Here is a 20,426-nt window from a genome sequence, read left to right as displayed (position 1 = left end):
AGGACACCGTCGCTTCAAGATCAAGAGCTCAAGTGAATAGTGATGGCCACTTGAACTCCACTCAAACTGCCAAACTGCCGAACACAAGCCGGTGCCTCAAGCCACAGTCTGATTAGGTAGGGATGTGCGAGGCCCCCTCACGGCTTCTATATAAAGCATAGTAATGGACCAACAGGATAGCACTACCACTTTTGTGTGACGGTCTACCGCCCAAGATGTGGCATGAACAGGGGATTTCCGAGGGACTAACTAGGTGTTCATGAAACCAACGGCGGGTGGGCCGTTCCTCGTCTAACAGCCAAGCAGGGTCCAATCCAATCTATAGTGGAGATGCTCGCCTAAGCTCCTGTTGGTCTCCTCTCGGACCACCGCAATATTTCCCGAATCCCCATGTCGACCTCGACAACTATACGCATCATTTGACTACAGCAGAAAAACCCCGATGAACCTGCAAGCACCCCTCATCTCGAGTATGCAAGCCACAATAACACCGGTGTCTTCTTCCCTTGGCCCGTGCAGTTCGGGTCATGGCAGGCCGAGTTAAGCAACGTCTGGAAAGATCGGCGCGCGGTTAATATCGAACCGTGTGGAGAAAGGGGCCGGACAAGCGTTGACTTGCGTCAGCTCATTCTCTGGCGAGTCATGCCATTGCGCGATTCCCGTGGACATTACAACGGCTATTAGATAATGTCGTTCAGGTTCAGACTCCCGTTGGTGGAATCTATGGAAGCTTTGCCGAATGTGTGCTACATTTCTCAGGGTTTCCAGCTCTAGAGAGGGGAGCTTGCAGATATAGTTCCTGTCGATCTTCGGAGAAAGTTTGGCTTCCCCGGCCGAAGCAAAGAGTATAAAAATCTATGGGTGCTGTTTTCTGGTAGTGAGAGAGTGAGAGGTATCACACTGAGCATCGTTTTTTCAACGCGAGACAACAACCGGCACTATGACCTGGTCGACCTCCTTCCTCGTGGCAACTTCTTTGCTCTCAATCACCAATTCGGTCCATGCCCAGCTCACAGGATCTGTTGGACCCTTGACTTCTGTCTCAGACAAGGCTGCCAAGAAGACATGCAATGTCCTCGACTACGGAGCCAGCTCGGACAACACTACGGACGTGGGACAGCCCATTATCGATGCCTTCGCCGATTGCGGTAGTGGTGGTCTCATCTACGTCCCCGAGGGTGACTATCTCCTGAAGAACTGGGTTTCCCTGGAGAATGGCTCTGCGTGGGCTATTCAGCTCGATGGCGTGCTCTACCGGGACTCCTCGCCTTCCTCCCAGTCGTACATGTTCGAGATAAGCGGTGGTAGTGACTTCGAGCTCTTTAGTTCAAACGCAACGGGTGCTATCCAGGGTAGCGGCTACCTTTACCACCGAGATGATACTTATACTGGTCCCCGGATGCTGCATATCTCTGATGTGTCAGATTGGTCTGTTCATGACCTGGTGCTGGTCGACTCGCCTATGTTTCATTTTGTCATTGACGGCGGTTACAATGGAGAAGTGTATAATATGGCTATCCGTGGTGCTGATCACGGTGGTCTGGATGGTATTGATGTGTACGGTGACAACATGTGGATTCACGATGTGAGTGCCGCTGCCCCTGAAACTTCATTTGATTTCCAAATAATCTAACGCTCTGGCAGATTATGGTCACCAACAAGGATGAATGTGTCACAACCAAGGTAAGTAAATTGCAACACCTCGCAACTGCTAATGTACTAATATCGACTCCAATAGACCAACTCCCACAACTTCCTAATCGAGAACATCTACTGCAACTCCAGTGGCGGCTGCGCCATCGGATCGCTTGGTTCCGGCGCCAACGTCAGCAACATCGTCTACCGCAACGTCTACACATGGGACTCGAACCAGATGATGATGATCAAGAGCAACGGTGGCTCAGGCGATGTATCCAACATAGTGTTTGAGAACTTCATCGGTACATAAGCCCGCCCCAGACCTTCCCAACAACAGACAAAACTGATCTTCTCCATAAGGCCACGGAAACGCCTACTCCCTCGACCTGGACAGTTACTGGAGTAGCATGGACGCCATCGACGGCGACGGCATCTACTACCACAATATCACATTTCAGAACTGGACGGGAACCGCAGTTGACGGCGAAACCCGGCCCCCTATCCGCGTCATCTGCCCTGAAGACACCCCTTGCACCGAGATTACCCTCGTCCAGATTGACCTGTGGGTTGAGGAAGGCGGCTATGATGAATATGTCTGCAAGAATGCCTACGGATCCGGCTACTGCCTTGACTCTGCTACTAGCACCTCGACACCCTATACGACCACTACTTATGTGAACTCTGCTCCGACGGGATACGAGGCGCCGACTATGACTGATGATTTGACCACCGCGTTTGGCACGTCGGAGTCTATTCCTATTCCTACTATCCCGGCTTCGTTCTTCCCTGGTGTGACGCCCATTAGTGCCGTGGCTGGGAGTACTTAAGGGGATATGAATACTCGTTCAATAGGGAATGATCTGGGTCACTCGGGTACTAGCAATTTGGCTCAGATATATTGCTATCTAATGATTATACATGAGTACCTAACCCAGTAGCCTCAGCTTCTAGTCAATCTATACCAAGCTAGGTGCACGTAAGATACTAACGCCATGATGACCCGGCCGGTCCTCACAACAAGCGGCTTCTTGTCCCAAAATCACCTAATTAGGATATGAGGATACGCATGCAGGGTTTCTCTGTATATATTTGAATTGAATTTCCAGCCCCTGCCAGACACTACCGCACTAATTGTGCCCTTTAGGCATCAGTAATAGAGATCGGGCCATCGCTACTCATCAGCTTCATTCCCAAACACTAATTTCAGATCCATCTTACCTTTCGGTCCACATATTGCCCCAAATGGCTCACACGGGATCGGTTATTGGAACAGGTTCCGTCGTTTCAACGGGAAGATCGACGAACGGCTGCCCACGGCGCAGAGATCCGCTATTGGGACGAGCGTTAAGCGTATAGCAGGCGTGCTAGATTCCGTCCCAAAAGAGCGCGAGTGGCTCGTGGGTAATAAGTGTACGTACGCAGACCTGGCGTTCGTCGTTTGAAACTTGGAGATTAGGTTCATCATGCCATATGAATGCGAGCGAGCATGGTGCGACGAGGAGTTTCCTCACTTCATGCGGTGGCAGGAGGCCATGTTTGCGAGGGAGTCGGTCGAGAAGGCTGTTCGGCTGATAGTGTATAAGAAGGTGAGGAGCACTTGGAGATAGCGAGAGAAGGAAGCGCCGCAGACTTTCTTGAATCGATACCTACTGGTCAAGATAAGCTTAGCAGCAACGAGCACATAAACAATCACGGCAAGATCTGCACGCTACTTACTAGATTTGAGTACTATATGCCTTTTCCGAAGTGGACGGTTGTTGATATTGCAGTGAGTCAATGCTATTCGATAACCTGATGACTCTCCCGCACCACCGCTATAGTATCTGCCGTTCAGGCACATGACAATATGGGTGTATGTTACCCTGGTCACAATACGATACTTCTCCCCAATTCAGACAAGTGAATGCCTGCCTTGTATTTGAGGAGAGCACAGGTGCTGCCTCTTGCCGAAAAGGGCAACGGCATAGCAAACCAGACATACTCTCTCGCTTACGCCTTCTTCTTCCCTGCCTCACTTCGCCTCTTCCTTCTCCATACTTTGTTCATCAACCCGTCTTCGGCTCTGATTCCATTCCCCCTGATGCCCCCTTCTGCTGTGCCCTACTAAGAAGCCGGCTAACTTGGTTTATAGGTTCACCCCTCCTCCCAGAGTATGACTGCTCGCGAACCAGTCTTGCTCTTCCTGAGCGTCGGTCGGTTACTTCGGTGGTGGAGGTACGCGACATAGGCAGGTCCTTCCAAGTCTCTAGGGAGCTCATTTGGCTAACAGTATATACTAGCCGGATCTCCGACGGTCTACTAACCCCTGTGGTAAGGGCTTCGGTCTTTCAGAAATACCCAGGACCTGACTGACATGGACCCCAGCCGACTCTCTTCGAGAGGCTGGACGTGTTCTGTTCTGTGTAAGTGTCCAGTTCCCTCGTATCAATGATTGAGTGACTTGCTGATATTCTCAGTCCCGCTCTCTCCGAGAATCGGGTCGTGTTGTTTTTCGTGTGCTTGCGTAAGTAGTCAAGTATTTTCCAATGAGAACTATTGACATTTTGCTGATGTTCACAGGCTGGCTCTCTTCCAGAGTCGGTTTTGTCCCTTTCGTGTGCTTGTGTGGGTATTCCAGTCTTTCCCAATAAGAACTAATCGACATTGTGCTAATATTCGCAGGCCGGCTCTCTTCGAGGGTCCGGTTTAAACTCCTCTTTCTCGTCTGAGTATCTAGGTCTGCTATATCAAGATCTGAGTGGCCTTGCGAACATTTGCAGGCTGGCTCTCTTCGAGGGTCCGTTTTAAACTCGTCTCTTTCTGTGTTAGTATCTTGGTCTGCTATCAAGAATTGACTGACCTTGCTAATGTTCGCAGGCTGGCTCTCTTCGAGGTTCCGGTCTTTTATTTTCTCCACCGACTGGTAGGTTACTTTCCACATGCTATACTTTCAAGCCATGCATGGCACCTAACCATTGGCTACTACAGAATGAACCCACCTCGTCGTCCTCCGTCTCCCCTCCATATCTCCGCCTCTTCCGTCAAAGTTTGCCATGCCTCAGCCAAAGATCGCAGACGGATTTTGTCTGCCGCCACAGCAGTCTGAATACGACCATTTGTGGATCATACGTGAGAAGAGTCGGCTTTGGAGCACGCCAAGTATATGGAATAAATAGTTGAACGATACGACATACGGAAGCTGGGCGATATCGAAAGTGACTAGAGAGATGGAGATCGATCGAGACACTAAAACGGCAAAATCTTTCTTCTGGGGTGAGACTTTCGCCCACTTCTTCTGTTTTTCTTCGCCCCTTCAGGAAATCAGACTTGAGACGGCGTCGACATCACCAGCAACTATTCGGCACCCACAGGACGGCGACTATCCGCAAGCTTGCGAGCGCCACTCCATCGCACAACGTACCTGAGTTCTATGCAACTAAGCGGAAATTACAAATGGCTGTGAAATTCTGCGTCACATTCGACACTCGATGAACACTCATGCATCTGCTTAGAGAACAAAGACCATTGGCAGGTCATTTTCCCATTCCGGAAAATCTTTCTCGATTGTGGAACCGTTTATAAAACGCTCAACAAAGCTATGTCAACGCTACTAGGGACTATTTGCCCTATCTGGGCTCCACAGGGTTTATTACTACTGACGAAGGTGCACATGCGTGCGGTGTTTACCAAAGCCCTAAAGCCGTTGAGTGACAAGCTTCGACAAGACTGAAGGTCACTCAGGGACAAAAAATGGTCGGAGTGCGACCTAGCTATCTGTCTTTAATTAAAGATAGCTATAAGACGGATCAGGTCGCGATGGATTGGGCAGTCAAACTCCACATCTTCGTGCATCACAGCCCCAGCGACCAGGGGGGGAAGGGGAGAGGGGGGAGGGTGGAAAGTAATAGGGCGCTATCGCCAGAGTTGCGAATCAGATGTCACCAAGCGCCATCCTCATCTCTTATGGCTCTGAAGCAAGATAAACGCAACTGGAGATACAAGAAGTGGATCTGCAAGGCCCGGTATTTTGTTCGACGACAACGACTACTTATGTCCATAAGACCTCAGAGAAACACTACGAGTAAGAGTGGGTAGCTCGTTAGGTCCTCGATCCCACTTGGCGTCATGAGGCATGGTGCACTGAGAGCGGTTTCGGGCTGTCAAATAGCACGCATCTGGTGCACATCAGATTCAGGGCAGCGGAACCGCACGACAATTCGATTTTCGACTCAAACGGTCCATATGATGTGTCAGGTGCAATAGCTTACCAGGTGCTTGACTGTTTAAAGCAACAATACGGCCCTGCACTGCCATCAAGCCCTTCAGGCTCGCGGGAATTATGATGCAACACAAGGCCGCATATATATGACTAGTCGATACTGCAGCTAAACACACAATTGATATAAGAGATAAGCGAGTGTGGCAACTGACTTGTCAGTTTCAGTGAGTCACCAGCCTCTGTCTTGGTTGTTTAGCCACTTTCAGTTCCCGACTCGCGCGGCCGTAGATACGATATGTGTAGTCTTACCCATGTTGGCGACTTTTCCCAAATGCCAGAGCACTATAGTGCAACTCGAGTACCCTCGGCTAGGCCTACCACATATTTCGAAACCGCTCAAACCTAAGCAAATTGAGAGCTATTATAAAGGGTGATCCATGCCAGATTTGTCCTCCAGGTGACAGGCCCGATCCCGAAAGTGCGGCAAATGAGGTACAGTTATCTATGATCGTGTTTAAGATGCTAAATACGATGTCCAGTGATTCCCAAATAATGACCATTACCGAGGTAGATATGATAATTGTCATTAACTGTTACTAAGGAAAGGAGGGGGAAGAGCTCTCGCTAAGGCGCACTCTCCTTGCGCATGGAACCGAGCTGGAGGCTGGCAACCAAAGCCACTTTTCCCTTGAAATCCGGCTTTTAAATGTCGACAGTGACACCGGAGTGTTAGCAAGAGAGGCTGCAACACATCTCGGACACCTTCCGACTTGACGATGCCCAATGACCGGCTTCTATTGATTCATTGGTAGAGGTTATCTACAGTATCAGCCAGATTATATGTCGTCTGGGAATTTTGTGACCCAATACGGGCAAGGCAACCATCTGCGCAGTGGCGGTTCTTGGTTGCAAGGTTCTTTCTGATTGTTGGGTTCAACCAAACTCTAACCCTTCGAGAAACAATTCGCTTCTGGGAGTTGATTTTTGAGTTTCAAGCAATAGACGTGAAGTATTGGACAAAACTCTACCGCTGCAAGGTAGCTGCTAATCGGAGCGGAAAAGGAGGTCTGGCATGCGACCAGCAGGAGGATTGGACGGGTAACAAGCTTGCCGAGGCAGTGATGAAATTCCGCCCATGGAACGAGCAACTATGAAGCTGATGTGGCCAGCTCGTCCTATTCCGCATGGCGCGATATAAGCTCAATAGAGTGAGCGGTGGCAATCTCTGATACAAAGATATCCCCCAACCTGCTGGGGGAAATCTCCTCAGGTCTCAGTACGTAAGAGAGCATGCTATCACCGGCAAGCATGATGGGTCTTTGTTAGACCGTCTTGCAGCAGACAAACAGCGAAGCTTGTCTAGCGAGCACCAGAAAGGGCCCAAGGGCGACTACAAATGGTGTGTCATAAGAGTCCTGGTCAGAAAACTTATCGATCATGGAACCTCCAGACTTAAAAGCCCAAGCCTTGAAATGCAAGCACAAGCTGGCAGATGAGGATAATATTCAGCAGCTGTGTTACTACTGCATTGATAAGCAATACTAAACCTGCCATAGATCATGCCAGTAGTGGAATTTTCCAGGAAAAGCTTAATGGACTTAGCCAAGCTGTCTGGATTGTTCACTATTATTCCGGGCTTCTTCGCACTACTAAGGGCCGGATCTCACCAATCTCGTCACGACCGATTAACGAATGATACAGGCTGTTACCATGACGCATCCAGACACTAGCTGATATGACTGGTAACCATATCAATAACCTGCTTCGTGGTTTGAACCTCTCTGCAAAGAGTTCCAGGCATTTATTGCAAACTTTGGTGTTGAGCCCGGGACCCCGGCAGGGCTATATTGGTGATTCGAACTAGATCCCGCTAACTTTGATATCAAAGTACACCGCAATGAGGGCGTGTTGTACTTGAAGAAGTCTCTGATGGAGAGGCCATTCATTGACTGCTCCATCAATACCGTCCTATAGACGACTCCTATTATTGCCTCGATATCAGCTTCACCAAAGAAGACTTCGCCGGCTTGTGGCCTCGGCAGCTACAGGAGATCCCAGAGCCGTTCGACCCTTTCTGACATTGGAACGGTCGACCAAGCTCTATAAACATGCAGAGCGACTTGTTCACTTGAGCCGTGAGGTTCTACATGAAAAAAAGGCCGCCGCCAGTCACGCTTAATAACTCTATCTTAATTGCTCTTCCACCCATCTTAATGATTCTCTGACATACTACAATCGAGTCTAGTCACTCCCATTCCCCTGACTCCCGCCCCACTGCAGCTGCGCCTGCTCCTGCCGACAGCAGCCCGGAGACTCCCATTGTGGTGGACGACTCGGATGACGACCATAGAGAGAAGCGAAGCAAAGGCAGAAAGCACGGTCGCAAGAAGGCCAGGGAGAACCGGGCAGAGAACCAGTAGTCGGTGGTTGCTCTCGAAGTTACCGAGAGGGCCGCCCTGGTTCAGTACCTAAGTATATCCACCAAGCTCCAAACGGTGGATAAAACAAAGCACGCATTTATCTGGCTAAGTAACCAGATGTACTGCCAGAGATAGTGAAATATGCAGTATCTAGAAAGGCCCAGATATCATAAAGTATTCGAAATCCTGGCTTGCTCATCGCTTGAGTAAAAGCAATACTGACAAAGTTACTAACCCTATCACTACTGCTACATCTCTATCTGCACCTATATTGACTTCAGAAGAACCCTTACAGTCCTCACCGATAAAGTCATCAGAAAGGGAAAAAGAGAGAGAATCTTCTTCACAACCAAAATTCATTGTTTGACTGATAGTAAATTCGAATAGTCAAAACCTGCTAACCAATTGCCGCAGTCACAGCCACATTTTCGAACTTTTCAAAGCGAAAATTTACTTTAATAAGTAGATTTGGCTCCCTAGGATAACCGCATGCAGCGATTCGGGAATGTATGGGACGCCTTCAAGGGTCGTCGATACTAGGATAACCACAACCATAATGTCGTAGGAATCCGTCGGCTGTTCATCAGCGTTATCGGCATCGTTGGTCGTTGATCTGGCCCAACATATGATAACAGGTTTTAACAATACTAAAACACATCCACTGGACACTTTATCAATGGTCAAACCATTCGCCCAAAATATGTCAAGCTCATCTCGCCGTATGCGGGCCATCGAGCTTTGGTCGGAAGGCTCAGGGGTTGTCTGTCGGGACAATCTTACTGTGGATGCATCCCAGGGTCAAGAGGCACCCATGGTCATCCTTGTGCTAACAATGTTGTCAGAAACCCCGGGCAGTCATTGCTGACCAGCACTGGCTCAATGTCGGGTTCAACCGGACACTGCGAGGTTGTGGTTATCGTTGGAAAATGTTCGCGTTCAAGCCAAAGAACAGACACTGCATATAATATTGGTAGGACTTATGACAGACAGACAACATTCTGGGTGATCTTCTTTGTGACGACAGCAAAAATGATCATACCATGATGGTAGAGTGTTATTTTTATGGTCTAGAGGGCAAGTCCCCTGGTTCGTGATATACTCCGGCGCAGATCACAGAATCCGTCGATGACAAACGCACTCGGCCGCGCTCGTTAACGGTCTGCCAGTTCATTCTGGTCTTACAGCTTCTGGCGGTTCCTTCTCTACAGCATCGTCCGGTGATCCTATTAGCAGTAGCTCTGATATAGAAGACATACTGCTTCGCTTCCCTATGCGCATTAGCAAATTAAGAAACTACGAGGGAGATGGGAGATGTCAACATGGGGATAGTTATACGCACAATTCACACGGGCAACATTCGTGTTAGCTAATATCAACACATGGAAACTTGCCCTCAAACGTGTTAAAGGTCTTGAACCTGAATGGCAATCCATTTGACTCCCCCCTCCACCAGCGTCCGCTCACTTCCTTTTGGACGTCCAACCTACTCGGGATACTCGCTGAAGATCCGTCCCGTTTCTGTTTTCTATCGCGAAGGGGTCTACAGCAATCTATAAAGAATTCCCACCGTGCAAAGCGTGCGGAGAAGATATCCTCGCAATTCCACTATTATAATCTTGACTAACATGAGTTGTAACTTAGAACAAGTTGATAACAACCACTCATATGACAGTGGATGAACCTAAAACCCATTTCAGAGTCAACGGTACTAATAAAGGTCCAAAACGCACAGGCCTAAGGAGTACTCCGCTCAGAGTGAGCATTGCGACAGGGATAGTCAGTCGGTAGGTCAATGTTCAGGTCCGATCGGTCGGACTTGCCACGCCGAAGCTTCTATGAAACGGAAAAAGAATAGTCTCATTGGGACGGATGTTCCCTATATATGGAGACTGTCATCCTGATTACATTCCAAAATTGCCGCAGATCGTACAATATGGGAGGACTTCAGCCTACCAATAGCCCGAGATTGGTCAAACCCTTTAGGGGCCTTACTATATGCTACCAAGTTATCGGAATTACAACAGAATGGGTGGATGAGAAATAATCAACAAAATGTCGTCGGGTGGAATACTCACAATTAGTACACAATTGCTGCAGTCGGGACCCGGATTCAATTCTACACCTTGTTCATGAACTGGGAACATTCTGGTATCCCAATACCGAGGACGGATACCCTCCTAAACCATGAAGTGTTGGATCTGTGCAATAATGAACAGATAATCCATCTTTTTTTGAATAGAAAGGGGCTGGTAAGGATCAACGCTGCTCTTGATAATCGCAACTGAGGTAGTTGTTTTTGCAGCAGCGAATGAGTATAGCACTTGGGACATAGCTAGTGCCAGGACTAACGGCTTAGTGTCGTCGCGTGCCATATCTGTATCAATCTCCTGTCAGTTGGGCTGGACAATAATAGGAGGAATTAGAGACATTGGTTTTCGATTTTATTGAGAGGCTCATTTAGTTGAGGCAGATAATGAATAGTACCAAGGCGCATCCCTGAACTATATCCGAAATATCATATCGAAATTCTTATGATAATGTGCGGATCAAAATAGTATGGAACCACAAGCCCCTGCGCTAGTGTCTAGTTTCCAGATGGGGGTGATCAAGCTTTTTCTTGGGTAATAGTTTGATATGATATGTTTTATAATTTGAATAGAGTACCGATTTGAAGTAGTAGGTATCCTTGGTTATAATGAAAATTGATGAACAGTGATGAGTCAGGTGTGGAGGACCTGAACGTCGAATGAAGGACACTAGATTTCCAGTATCAACACAGCCAGTTATATATTTCAATACTGGTAGACTAACTCACTATATGAGCGAAGACTCGAGAACTCAACCTCGTAAAGACTTAGTCAATGTTACAAAAGATGACTCAACTATAGTCTCGCCGAGGAGAAGAAAACGAACAGAAATCCTCGTCACAGTCCTCTACTACTCCGTATGCACACAAGATGATCCGCAAACCACATGGTTATCGGGAGCTTAATTTGATGTTCCCGTGGTACTAAACTACCGTGCCGAGGTGGAGCAACTAAACAACAACGAGAAAAAACAAAAAGAAACGTCAGCGACAGGACTCGAACCTGTGCGGGCGAACCCAATAGATTTCTAGTCTATCGCCTTAACCACTCGGCCACACTGACTATTTGATGAAAGATGGGCCACTAAGGTGGAATATATTCCACCGCATGGCTGTTGATCATCAGAGACGATCCATGGTAGATCAATAATAGCGCCTACAACTTCTGATCTGCACTTGATATCTGCTCAGAAGCAACGAAATCGATAGAATGTCCTGGTACTAGAGGCTCCCATACTGAGGTAAATCAACCAGCCAGACGCCGCGCTGTCAAAGTAACATTCATAAACCCGGCCCATCCCATTCCATCCTTTCGTCACCCGCACCAGGGGCGCCCGGGGAATCAAATCCAAATCGCTTCAATCAGAACCCATCTGGCCCTCGCATGCCAATTTTTATTCCAGACCAGGTGTCCGAAGTTCGCAATCAAACAAAAAGTAAGAAAAATCCCGCGTTCCCACAAACATCGCGTCAATCCCAGAAGTGTCGCGTGGTCTCGTCAGTCCGCCGAAGCGCGCATACATATTCATACAATACAAAAGCGGCACATAAGAAATAATGGTACAGACGAAGGATCGCTCAATCATCAGCAAAGAATGAAGGAAAGGGCAAAAAAAGATAATCCAGGCAAAGCAACAAACGCAATATGTAAGAGTGGGGGCATCAGCGGACAAACTCGGTCCACACGGTGCTGAGCCACCCGACCGGAACACCCACCTCCGACGGCGTCATCGCCGGCAGCTGGTCGTATTCACATCCCTCCAAAAAGGCCAGCACATCGTCTCCGCCCAGGCTGGTCGACCACAACCCGTTGGTGTTAACCGTGTCAAGTCCATCAACAGTGACCGGTGGTGATGCTCCCGGGTGGCCGACTGAGCCGGGTGGAGGCAGTAATGGCAGGCTGTGAGAAGTAGCCGCGTTGATTGGTGGCAGCGACTGGGAATATGGCGGGGGAGGCTGCTGACGATTGTTCAGCCACGAGTTGAGAGGCTGCAAACGGTTGTTGGGCGGCGGTGCCCCATACTGCGAGGACGCCGATGCCGTCGTTGTTGGCGGGGCGCCGTATGGACCCGGGGGCCCCAGCGAGGGCAGATTGGGGGAAGACGAGTTGTACAGTCCAGCATCAGGATGGTGCGCGAGAGACGGTAGAGAGTATGGAGACTGGGACTGCAGGGAGCGGCCCGGGGGCAAGGGCAGACTAGGACGTCGCTCGCCATCCGGGCCAGGTAATGGCATACCCGGGCTATTGATGGGAACCCAAGACTCACGCCGTCCGCCAGCACCATCGAGTGGAGGCTCGCCTGTGTCGCCAGTTTCGCTGCGAACAGCATTGCTGCCCGCGTCGCTAAGGTTGGTCACCCGATCGCTGACTGCTGCCAGGCCATCATCCTCCGCACTGTTATCAGGCAGTTGGTCTTCAATGATACCGAACTCCAAGAACAATTTCTCCAATAGCTTGAACTCCTCAAGACCCCCACCAGCTCCGCCTTCACGCACCGGACGAACCCCGTTCATATGCACATCGACGCCATCCATGTCCATCTTACGCGAGGAGCGCCGGAATTCGCGCTTGACCTTGGCGAAATAACTGTGCAGCCGGTTCAGGGTGCGGAACCACCCCCGCGCCATCTTCAGACGCATCCGCATATCGCGCAGGATGTCCAGAGCCTTGCGCGCTTGCGCCTGGCCTTGGGTGGCACGGTCTCTCGGAGCCAAGGCGGCATCCGGATCCATGTGGGGGAAATGAGCCGCATACACGCCGATGAACGCGGCGTTATAGACAGCAAAGCCCACGAGAGGACTTTCGACGAGGACGCCGCGGTCTTGGCAGGTCACCGCCAGATCGATCATCTGCCGGGCGGCATTGAAGAGCTCTCGAGCGCTCTCCCGCCAGAACGCCTCTGCCACGCCGGGCTTTTCCACGGGGAATAGGGGTTCGTCCAAGGGGCCGACCGGCTCCGAGCATCGGACGGGCAGGAACGGGATATATGCACGATGAAGGACGATGACGGACAGGAAATAGACCACGTGCATGACCGTATACGGGGAGAGGGTGTTCTTATACATGATGTGCGTATCCGTGTTCCGTGGCGAGTACTGCAAGTTGCGTGAGAGGCTATCCTGAAACTCGCCCAGCATGGCTCGAAGCTGGGAGAACCGCGAGTCTGGGTGCCATGGGGGCAACTGTTCGTTTCTATAACGGGGTTAGACTTTCCAAAAGGACAATTATTCGGAGCGGCAGCTTACCTTCGCCCGCCAGCGCATGACCACTTGGCAATGCTGCCCCAGATGCGAATGATACGAATCACCCGACTGAGCACGGATTCCTCGGCACCAACCTCCCATCGATCGATTTCATCCTCACTCGAATCTTTGCGTCGCGAGACAGGCGACCAGGAAGACTTGGGATCGGGAGCACCATTCGTGGGTAACCGGTCGTCCCCGAGAGCACCCAGACTCTGCCGGATGCTCGGAATCTGGACGCCCTGGGAGCCGAACGATTGCGGACGGCGTGCAGCCGGCTCACTGAGACGGGATGTGCGGACCCGTTCTCCAAAGGCAAAGGCGTTGTCGCTGGGAAGCTGAATACCCAGGTCCTTGACACGGATCATTCGAGGTCGGTATTTGCCGCTGCTTAAGCAACGGTCCAGAATGAAGCATGCCCAGAATGTGCGACGCTTCGTTTCCAGCGCGATGATATCATCTGAGGTCTGTTCTCTGGGCTCGACTGGACGACGGGCCAGGCCAAACATCTCAGCCTCCGTCTTCAATACGGGCGACCGCGGCCCGTCGCGAGACGCCATCTCATTCTCCAACTCGAAGGCAAGGCCCATGGCCTGGGATAGCCGGATGGCCATTCCGACATATAACCAGGCGCTCTTGCCCCGGCACATGCCCCATTCATGCAGCGCCAGCATGAGCAAGGCTTGGACCCGGGTGAGGTCCGTGACCGCGAGACTGGCGCCGTCGACGCCGGCCAGCCGGCTACGCAACGCCGTCGCATAGAATTCCGAAGCGACCAGCGGATTGGACGGGTTTCCGGGGGAGGGTGGAGAGTGGAAAGCGACCAATTGCGGATGGAAACGGGCGGTGAGCGCGAGAACACCGAGGGGAATGAGCGGGTTGGGATCCGGCTTGCTCGCCGGCGGACTTTGCGCGGGATCGCGCGAGGGTTCTGAATTGGCGGACGGGTTGGAAGAGGAGGTGGAGAGATGGCGCGTTTGACCGATGAAGGAGGCGGGATGTAAGAAGGGGAGCATGGTCGCAAAGTGCGACTGGAAGAGATCGAAGACGGCGTCCCAGACCTTGGGGGTCAGGACCGACGAATCGAGCACGTCGAGCGCCGATCGAGCCCCATCTCGTGCGGCGGACGCGGAGATGCCCACGGCCTTTCGAGATCGTTGTCGCTTGGGGCTATCCCAATCATTGCTCCGTTCCTCGCCCTCGGCCAGCGCGGCCAGGTCTCGCTTGGCCGCACCACCGCCCACCCCGATGGCGGGGGCGGGATATACACATTCTCGACCGGAGGATTCACAGGCGCGGCAGGTGGTATCGATGCCGGCGTTGACGCATTTTATCTTGCTTCGACGGCAACGAGCGCAGGCGATACTGGATCGCATTGTGACGATAGAGGCGGGCGCGAGAGACGGGATGCCCGTCTCTCCGGCAGGGTAGGAAGGAAGGAGGTGGAGATCACAGGCGAAGAGGTAGGGGAAGGACAGGCAGAGAAGGTAGGGAAGAAAAGGGAGCAGACGAGGGACAAAGCAGTCCCCGGCACCACTGTTGACACGAGGGAGGGTGGATTGTCCTCACGTCCGCCGTATTTCTCCGGTAGTTTTTCCCCGGGATTCCGGACCAGACTCCAGACGGTCTGGGTCGCAAGGGGCGACAGCGATGGTCGGCCACGCCTGTCGTATTTTTGCCGTCAGTACTCCGTACCACCCGAGCTAAACATGAGAAGAGGGAGAGGGATTGTGGGTGTATGTTATGAAATGGGGGGGTCCACCCACAAGTCACTGGGCACGAGAACTGACTGACCTTGATGGGAAGGAAATGCGATTGCGGGTGTCGGCTTCTCTCTTACACACACCTGTTTGCGAAACCAGAAAAATATCTGGGCCACGAAGCAAGGAGGGCAGTGCAGTCGCAACACCGACTACCGGGGGATGCTGTCGGGAGGAGGTACACACACGCGCGCGGAGTAGCGGTAGTACAGAAGTACGTAGATAGAGAGTAGGTAGGTAGACAATGGAGGTGCGCGGCGACAAACGGAAGGAAGAGGGAAAAACGAAAGGGAGAGAAAGAAAGAGTGGAGCGAAGGGTGGGATAATGAATAAAAATCCAGCCGGGGAACGGGAAAATGAAAGCCAGGGAAGCCGAATCGAAGAATGGAGAGAGGCAGGAGGATTAATTATTCAACCCACGATGTCACCAATAATGTGCGACGTGGGTAACGGGCAGAATGGAGTCCAGTCGGGTAAGAGGGTCAGTCAGGCTGAGTGGAGACTGGAGACTGGAGAGGGAGAGAGAGAGAGAGTAGTAGTAGACCAGCACAGGTAGGGATGAAAGCCGCCAGCCGATATCCACACACCATGCAGAAAAGGAACCAGGCAGGGTTAATAGGCAGATGTACGAAGTACTGGGTTGGAGGAGGGAAGTGTGGGAGGAGAGGATTTGACTAAAACTCCCCTTGAACGCAATACGCGGAGTGTGGGGGAGGCCGAAGTAGCGTGAGGCCCAGGGTCGGGGCACCGGACCGGCAACGTGAGTTTGGGGGAAGAGGATGGAGGAATCAGCCCAAAGATTATCGGGTGGATTAGGGAAGGGGATTTTCGATTGTGGAGAAGGGCAGAGGGGAAAGTAAAAAGAAGGAAGAAGAAAAAGAAGACGAGGAAAAAGTAGAAAAAGGACGCTGAGGAAGCTCGTGAAGAGGAAAAGCAGACGGGGGAAGGGGAAGACGAGAATAATGGTGAGAGCCGCCCGTCGCCTCAGGTTCGAACAGGATGACTCCGGCCGACGGCGAGTGACAGAGTTTGGGGGGGAAAAAGAAAAAAAAAAGCAGCAAGTAGAACGGATTGTCCCAAAAGAGGCAAGGCCCATCCGCATTTGCGGAGGCCCGACCCAAGTTAGTCCGCAGCGGGTTAGTGCGGCCTGAGGATGCAAGGACGCGACCGAGCGGCCGGAGAATGGTGGAGCCAGATTCCGACTGCCGAGAGATGGAGTAGTCGAGCAGTGGTCGGGAGAGTTGGGGAATGTGAAGGAAGTAGAGAAGAGAGACCATAAGATGAAATGACAGTCAATAGGTAGTTATTATTATTACTACTGGGATGCTGGATGATTAAATTCCCTGAGTGGTCAGATTTAAAAGGGAGGGAGAGAGAGAGAGAGAGAGAGAGAGGTGAAGAGCATTGAACACACAACCAACTTCCCCAGGGACAAGACAAGAAAACCGAAAATAATTATTAACTAAATGGAATTGATCAAAAAGGCAAAATAAGAGAGGCGGCTTCGGGTAAATTACCTTACACGCCAGGTCTGAGTCTGACTCCAATACTGGGGTTCCGTCCGGAGACGCCTGGGGTCACGCCTGGTATCCAATCTTACCCAACGCGGACTCTTCGCTCGGCTGCCAGTTGGCGCGGAGGGCCCGACCGATGCCACTCGGTTCAGGTGGCTTGTGTTCCATGCCCCGTCACCACTCTTCTCACCACAGGGGACACTGCTGTCCAAAAAAAAGGAATGATAATGATGACGATGATGACGATGATATCTACGTGGAGAGAGTCGTGGAGGATACTACAAGAGACAAGGAGCAATCTTACCTGAGAATTTCACACGAGTCCTCCCAATCAAACGGGATGCCCTTTTTCGTACCTGTACCGACCGACCGAGATGCCGGTTACCAGCAGCCGTGTTGTGGAACGTCACTTGACCGCCATCTGCCCATTCCATTACCTAACCTGACGGCCCTCGAGTTCGCCCGGCTGGTCCAAGAAAGAGGGTCCGGTGTAAGTATACAGAGCTGTGTGTCATGGTTAGACAGATCAGTCTTTCCCCTTATTCCTCTTTCATTAGAGAAGGGTTACAAAAAAAGGGTCGGTCGAACATAGCTTCCCAGCAGTGTACCCTCCCCGGATTTATATTAATAGGTCAGATCCCTTATACCTCGCATGGCATGGAATGGAGTTCGCCCCGTAAACCGTTACAAAATCCGGGGATTGCATGACGCGAGGCCCCAAAACGACAATACCCCCGAACCCGGGCAACCCAACCAGATTACTCACAGGGAGAAGAGAGAGAGAGAGGCAGTTAGAGAGCTGAGCTGAGAGCTCTCTCATCTTCCTTCTGCAGCAAACAAGACCCCAAGTCATCCCACCCACTTCCTGAAGTTTTTTTTTCCCATTTCCTTTACTTAATTAACTACCACTACAAAAGCAGACCACCGTACCCCGGAATTTCTGAAAGTCTAACCCCCCCAGCCCACAGACCTCGTCCATTCCCATTGCAGACTAAAATACGGCCAAGACCACGATCGCAACCACCTTCCAATGAAACCATCACCACACCACCCCCAGTCAGGCCAAACGGAAGGGTCGAAAATGAGGGGAAAGACGGACGACGGCAAATGATTCTAGCCCGATGATTCTGGGTTGACGAACCTCGGGTATCGACGCATCTGAAGAGGAAGGAGCTGGTCCTGCTGGTTTTCGTGAGAGCGTCATCTCTCCCTCACTGTTTTTCCTTCTCCCCCTGCATCGGATCTCCCCGCGGGGGGGAAGAAGCGAGATGAGATCACGATCATCCGCCCTGGGCTGGGCCATGGGTCTGGTCTTGCAGGATTTTGCTCAGCAGAGCGTCTGCGTCCGGTTTGGGCAAGATTGGCTACGCAGGGATACGATTCCCGATCGACACGGCAACTGGCTGCTGACCGACCGTGCTCTCCGACTGCCTACAGAGTCCAGAGAGCACTTACTGGCCTTTGAATCATGCACTATTAGAACGGACCTCTCAGATTGATGGGTCGATGTCTTCTCTTTCCTCTGTCTACAAGGGTTTCCTAGTTGGTATCTTCCTTGCTTGACCCCCGTCCCCGTCACTTTTCACTTTCCCTTCACTCCCCGTTGGTAAATAGTAAGCCGACCGATCGGTGACCGCCGGCAAGTCCCCGCGTCGCATTTAACCGGTTGTCCCGTGGCCGCTGGTCGGGCCAACCGACGATGCTGATTGGTCTCCACCGCCACCCGAGGCAACAAGCGAACCGACCCCGCAATTACCCTCCGGACTCTGTTGATTGTTCTTTTCAAAACTTTTTCTTCTTTCTGTTCAGTACGGAGTAGTCAGCTAGCCAGAATATCCATGACTAACCGCAATCTTGGCAACTGTGCAACGGGTGAGTTCGGACATCCCCGGAGCATTCCCCGACTCTCACGGGAGGAAGGAAAATCATCACCGTCTCCTCTGTTTGTTTGTTTGCTGAGGATGATCTGATCCCTTCATCCCTGCTTTACTGAATCGAGTAAATTCACCCGCTGTCATCTCCAACTTTCGCATGCCGTCTCGTCGGGGTTTCCCATGGGGTAATCATGAGCTCAGCCTGTCAGCGCCTGCATTAACTGCAGTGTGTTGCAAGTCAACTAACCCCGAGTGTCGATCCTGTCACGTTGGGGAGTCCGTGACAATTGTCACATGGACCATCGGGATGTTGGGTAGTATATATCTAAACGGGCCGCCGACCCGAGGAACAATGCTACTTCAATTGTCCAGGGTAGTATTAGTACTACTTAGTAACTACGGTATTCACCAGGTGGAGAGAGAGACAGAACAGGACTTTCCCCCCCACGGACTTCTACCGAGCAACGATGTCATCCATGTGACCCCCATGACATGCTCCAAACCCTCCATGGGTGCCTTAGTTCGGCGACCCTAAGCCTCTGTGCCCAGCCAAAACAAGACCCAAAAGCCAAAATGACCACCACGCGAAAAGAAGCCCGATCCACCGCGCCAAGGACGAGCCAACTCCCCTTGTAGTAATGGCGTCAATCCTACAGGTGGCCCTGTCAGCGGTCTCATTCGCTCGTCTGGCGCCACTTATTTCCTTCCCGTCTCAGGATGCCACGCGCTGGCTTGACGCCCGGCTGGGGCTAGTCTAGTCGCAAAAATCGTAAATCATAATACTAATAAAAATTGCCCGACTCAAACCTCCGGCCCCGGGGGGTGTTGTGTGTGTGGACTGTGGAGTTGGGCTGGGCATAAGTCTTTTCCGGGGTTGGCTTACTTTACTTTTCGTCCACTCATTGCCTTTTTACCCTTTACCCATCCGATCCCATCATCATTACCATCCTCGTGCGGAAGCGGAGAATTATCCGCCGGACGGTTCAGACACTGGCACTGCTGCCAATATTACTTGAATTAGAAGTACGTAGTATCGGCGAAGCGTTGAATTTTCCGCCCAGCTCGATCGCGTTGGTAAGCAGCAGCAGCAGCATCCCCGGCTACGATAACGTGATCCCGCTTCACCTTAATCTTCTTCAATTGACCGTTTTAACTTTCCCATCGGAAAACTCACCGTTCACAAAATAGCCATGTGGAGTAAGAAACAAAAACCAAAGTACCTTTTTCTTTGGAACCCGGGGTTCAATTCCTGGTTCAACTTCTTTCACGTGAACCGATACGAACCCTAATCGGAAGGTCGGAATGAAGGTGTGGAGGAGAAGAGAAGTTGGGACGAGGGAAACAATCGCCACCCAGAAGCAGCTATTATCTATCTTCGTCGGCTGTGATGAAGGTTGGTTTTCCCGACTCGGCAAAAGATACCTATCGCCATTCATCTACTCCTGAATCCTATGAGTGGTTTACTTTGATTCAATCATGGATCGAAGATTGTGTTATCCCTCTTGACATATTATACAGTGATATACAGTACACATAAACATTAATCCATCCAAAGCGGAACCACCGGACGATAATCTCCATCGCAACTGCAATCCACCACAGCTGTCAGAGTCAGAGATGGTCCATCCTTCCCCAGTCCCGAAGTCCTCCAGATTGATTTTCCCGAGGTAATCATAATGGCGACACCCGTTTT

The 20,426-nt window shown here is 51.2% G+C and overlaps 4 protein-coding genes and 1 non-coding gene across 5 annotated transcripts; 2 read left to right on the top strand and 3 right to left on the bottom strand.

Moving 5' to 3' along the window:
* Window positions 1-940: 940 nt before the first annotated feature.
* Window positions 941-2,465, top strand: ASPBRDRAFT_50934 (uncharacterized protein; the record flags this gene model as incomplete). Its single annotated transcript, XM_067626638.1, has 4 exons — window positions 941-1,585; window positions 1,645-1,683; window positions 1,739-1,940; window positions 1,999-2,465. The coding sequence occupies 4 exons, from the start codon at window positions 941-943 to the stop codon at window positions 2,463-2,465; spliced, it is 1,353 nt and encodes a 450-aa protein (XP_067485404.1).
* Window positions 2,466-3,101: 636 nt separating this feature from the next.
* ASPBRDRAFT_191406 (uncharacterized protein) lies at window positions 3,102-4,327 on the top strand (the record flags this gene model as incomplete). The annotated part of the gene is made up of 7 exons (XM_067620365.1): window positions 3,102-3,224; window positions 3,770-3,852; window positions 3,918-3,948; window positions 4,003-4,040; window positions 4,095-4,141; window positions 4,198-4,246; window positions 4,300-4,327. 7 exons carry the CDS (start codon window positions 3,102-3,104, stop codon window positions 4,325-4,327), a joined length of 399 nt encoding a protein of 132 aa, XP_067485403.1.
* A 6,997-nt stretch (window positions 4,328-11,324) lies between these two features.
* On the bottom strand, window positions 11,325-11,405 carry ASPBRDRAFT_t12. The gene has a single exon. It is a non-coding gene; the product is annotated as a tRNA-Ser (tRNA).
* Window positions 11,406-12,004: 599 nt separating this feature from the next.
* On the bottom strand, window positions 12,005-14,961 carry ASPBRDRAFT_112919 (putative C6 transcription factor; the record flags this gene model as incomplete). The annotated part of the gene is made up of 2 exons (XM_067616704.1): window positions 12,005-13,535; window positions 13,589-14,961. The coding sequence occupies 2 exons, from the start codon at window positions 14,959-14,961 to the stop codon at window positions 12,005-12,007; spliced, it is 2,904 nt and encodes a 967-aa protein (XP_067485402.1).
* A 455-nt stretch (window positions 14,962-15,416) lies between these two features.
* Window positions 15,417-16,721, bottom strand: ASPBRDRAFT_257495 (uncharacterized protein). The gene has a single exon (XM_067622205.1). The coding sequence runs from the start codon at window positions 16,445-16,447 to the stop codon at window positions 15,770-15,772; it is 678 nt and encodes a 225-aa protein (XP_067485401.1). The 5' UTR covers window positions 16,448-16,721; the 3' UTR covers window positions 15,417-15,769.
* Between the last annotated feature and the right edge of the window lie 3,705 nt (window positions 16,722-20,426).

This window comes from Aspergillus brasiliensis (genome assembly GCF_001889945.1).
Source record: "Aspergillus brasiliensis CBS 101740 unplaced genomic scaffold ASPBRscaffold_1, whole genome shotgun sequence".
Classification (NCBI taxonomy): domain Eukaryota; kingdom Fungi; phylum Ascomycota; class Eurotiomycetes; order Eurotiales; family Aspergillaceae; genus Aspergillus; species Aspergillus brasiliensis.
Note: the sequence above shows the minus strand (reverse complement) of the source record. Positions and strands in the feature narration are given on the sequence as shown.

Excerpts from the sequence above, each read along its gene's own strand:
- ASPBRDRAFT_257495 (XM_067622205.1), bottom strand. The coding sequence starts at position 16,447 with ATGCGGATGGGCCTTGCCTCTTTTGGGACAATCCGTTCTACTTGCTGC.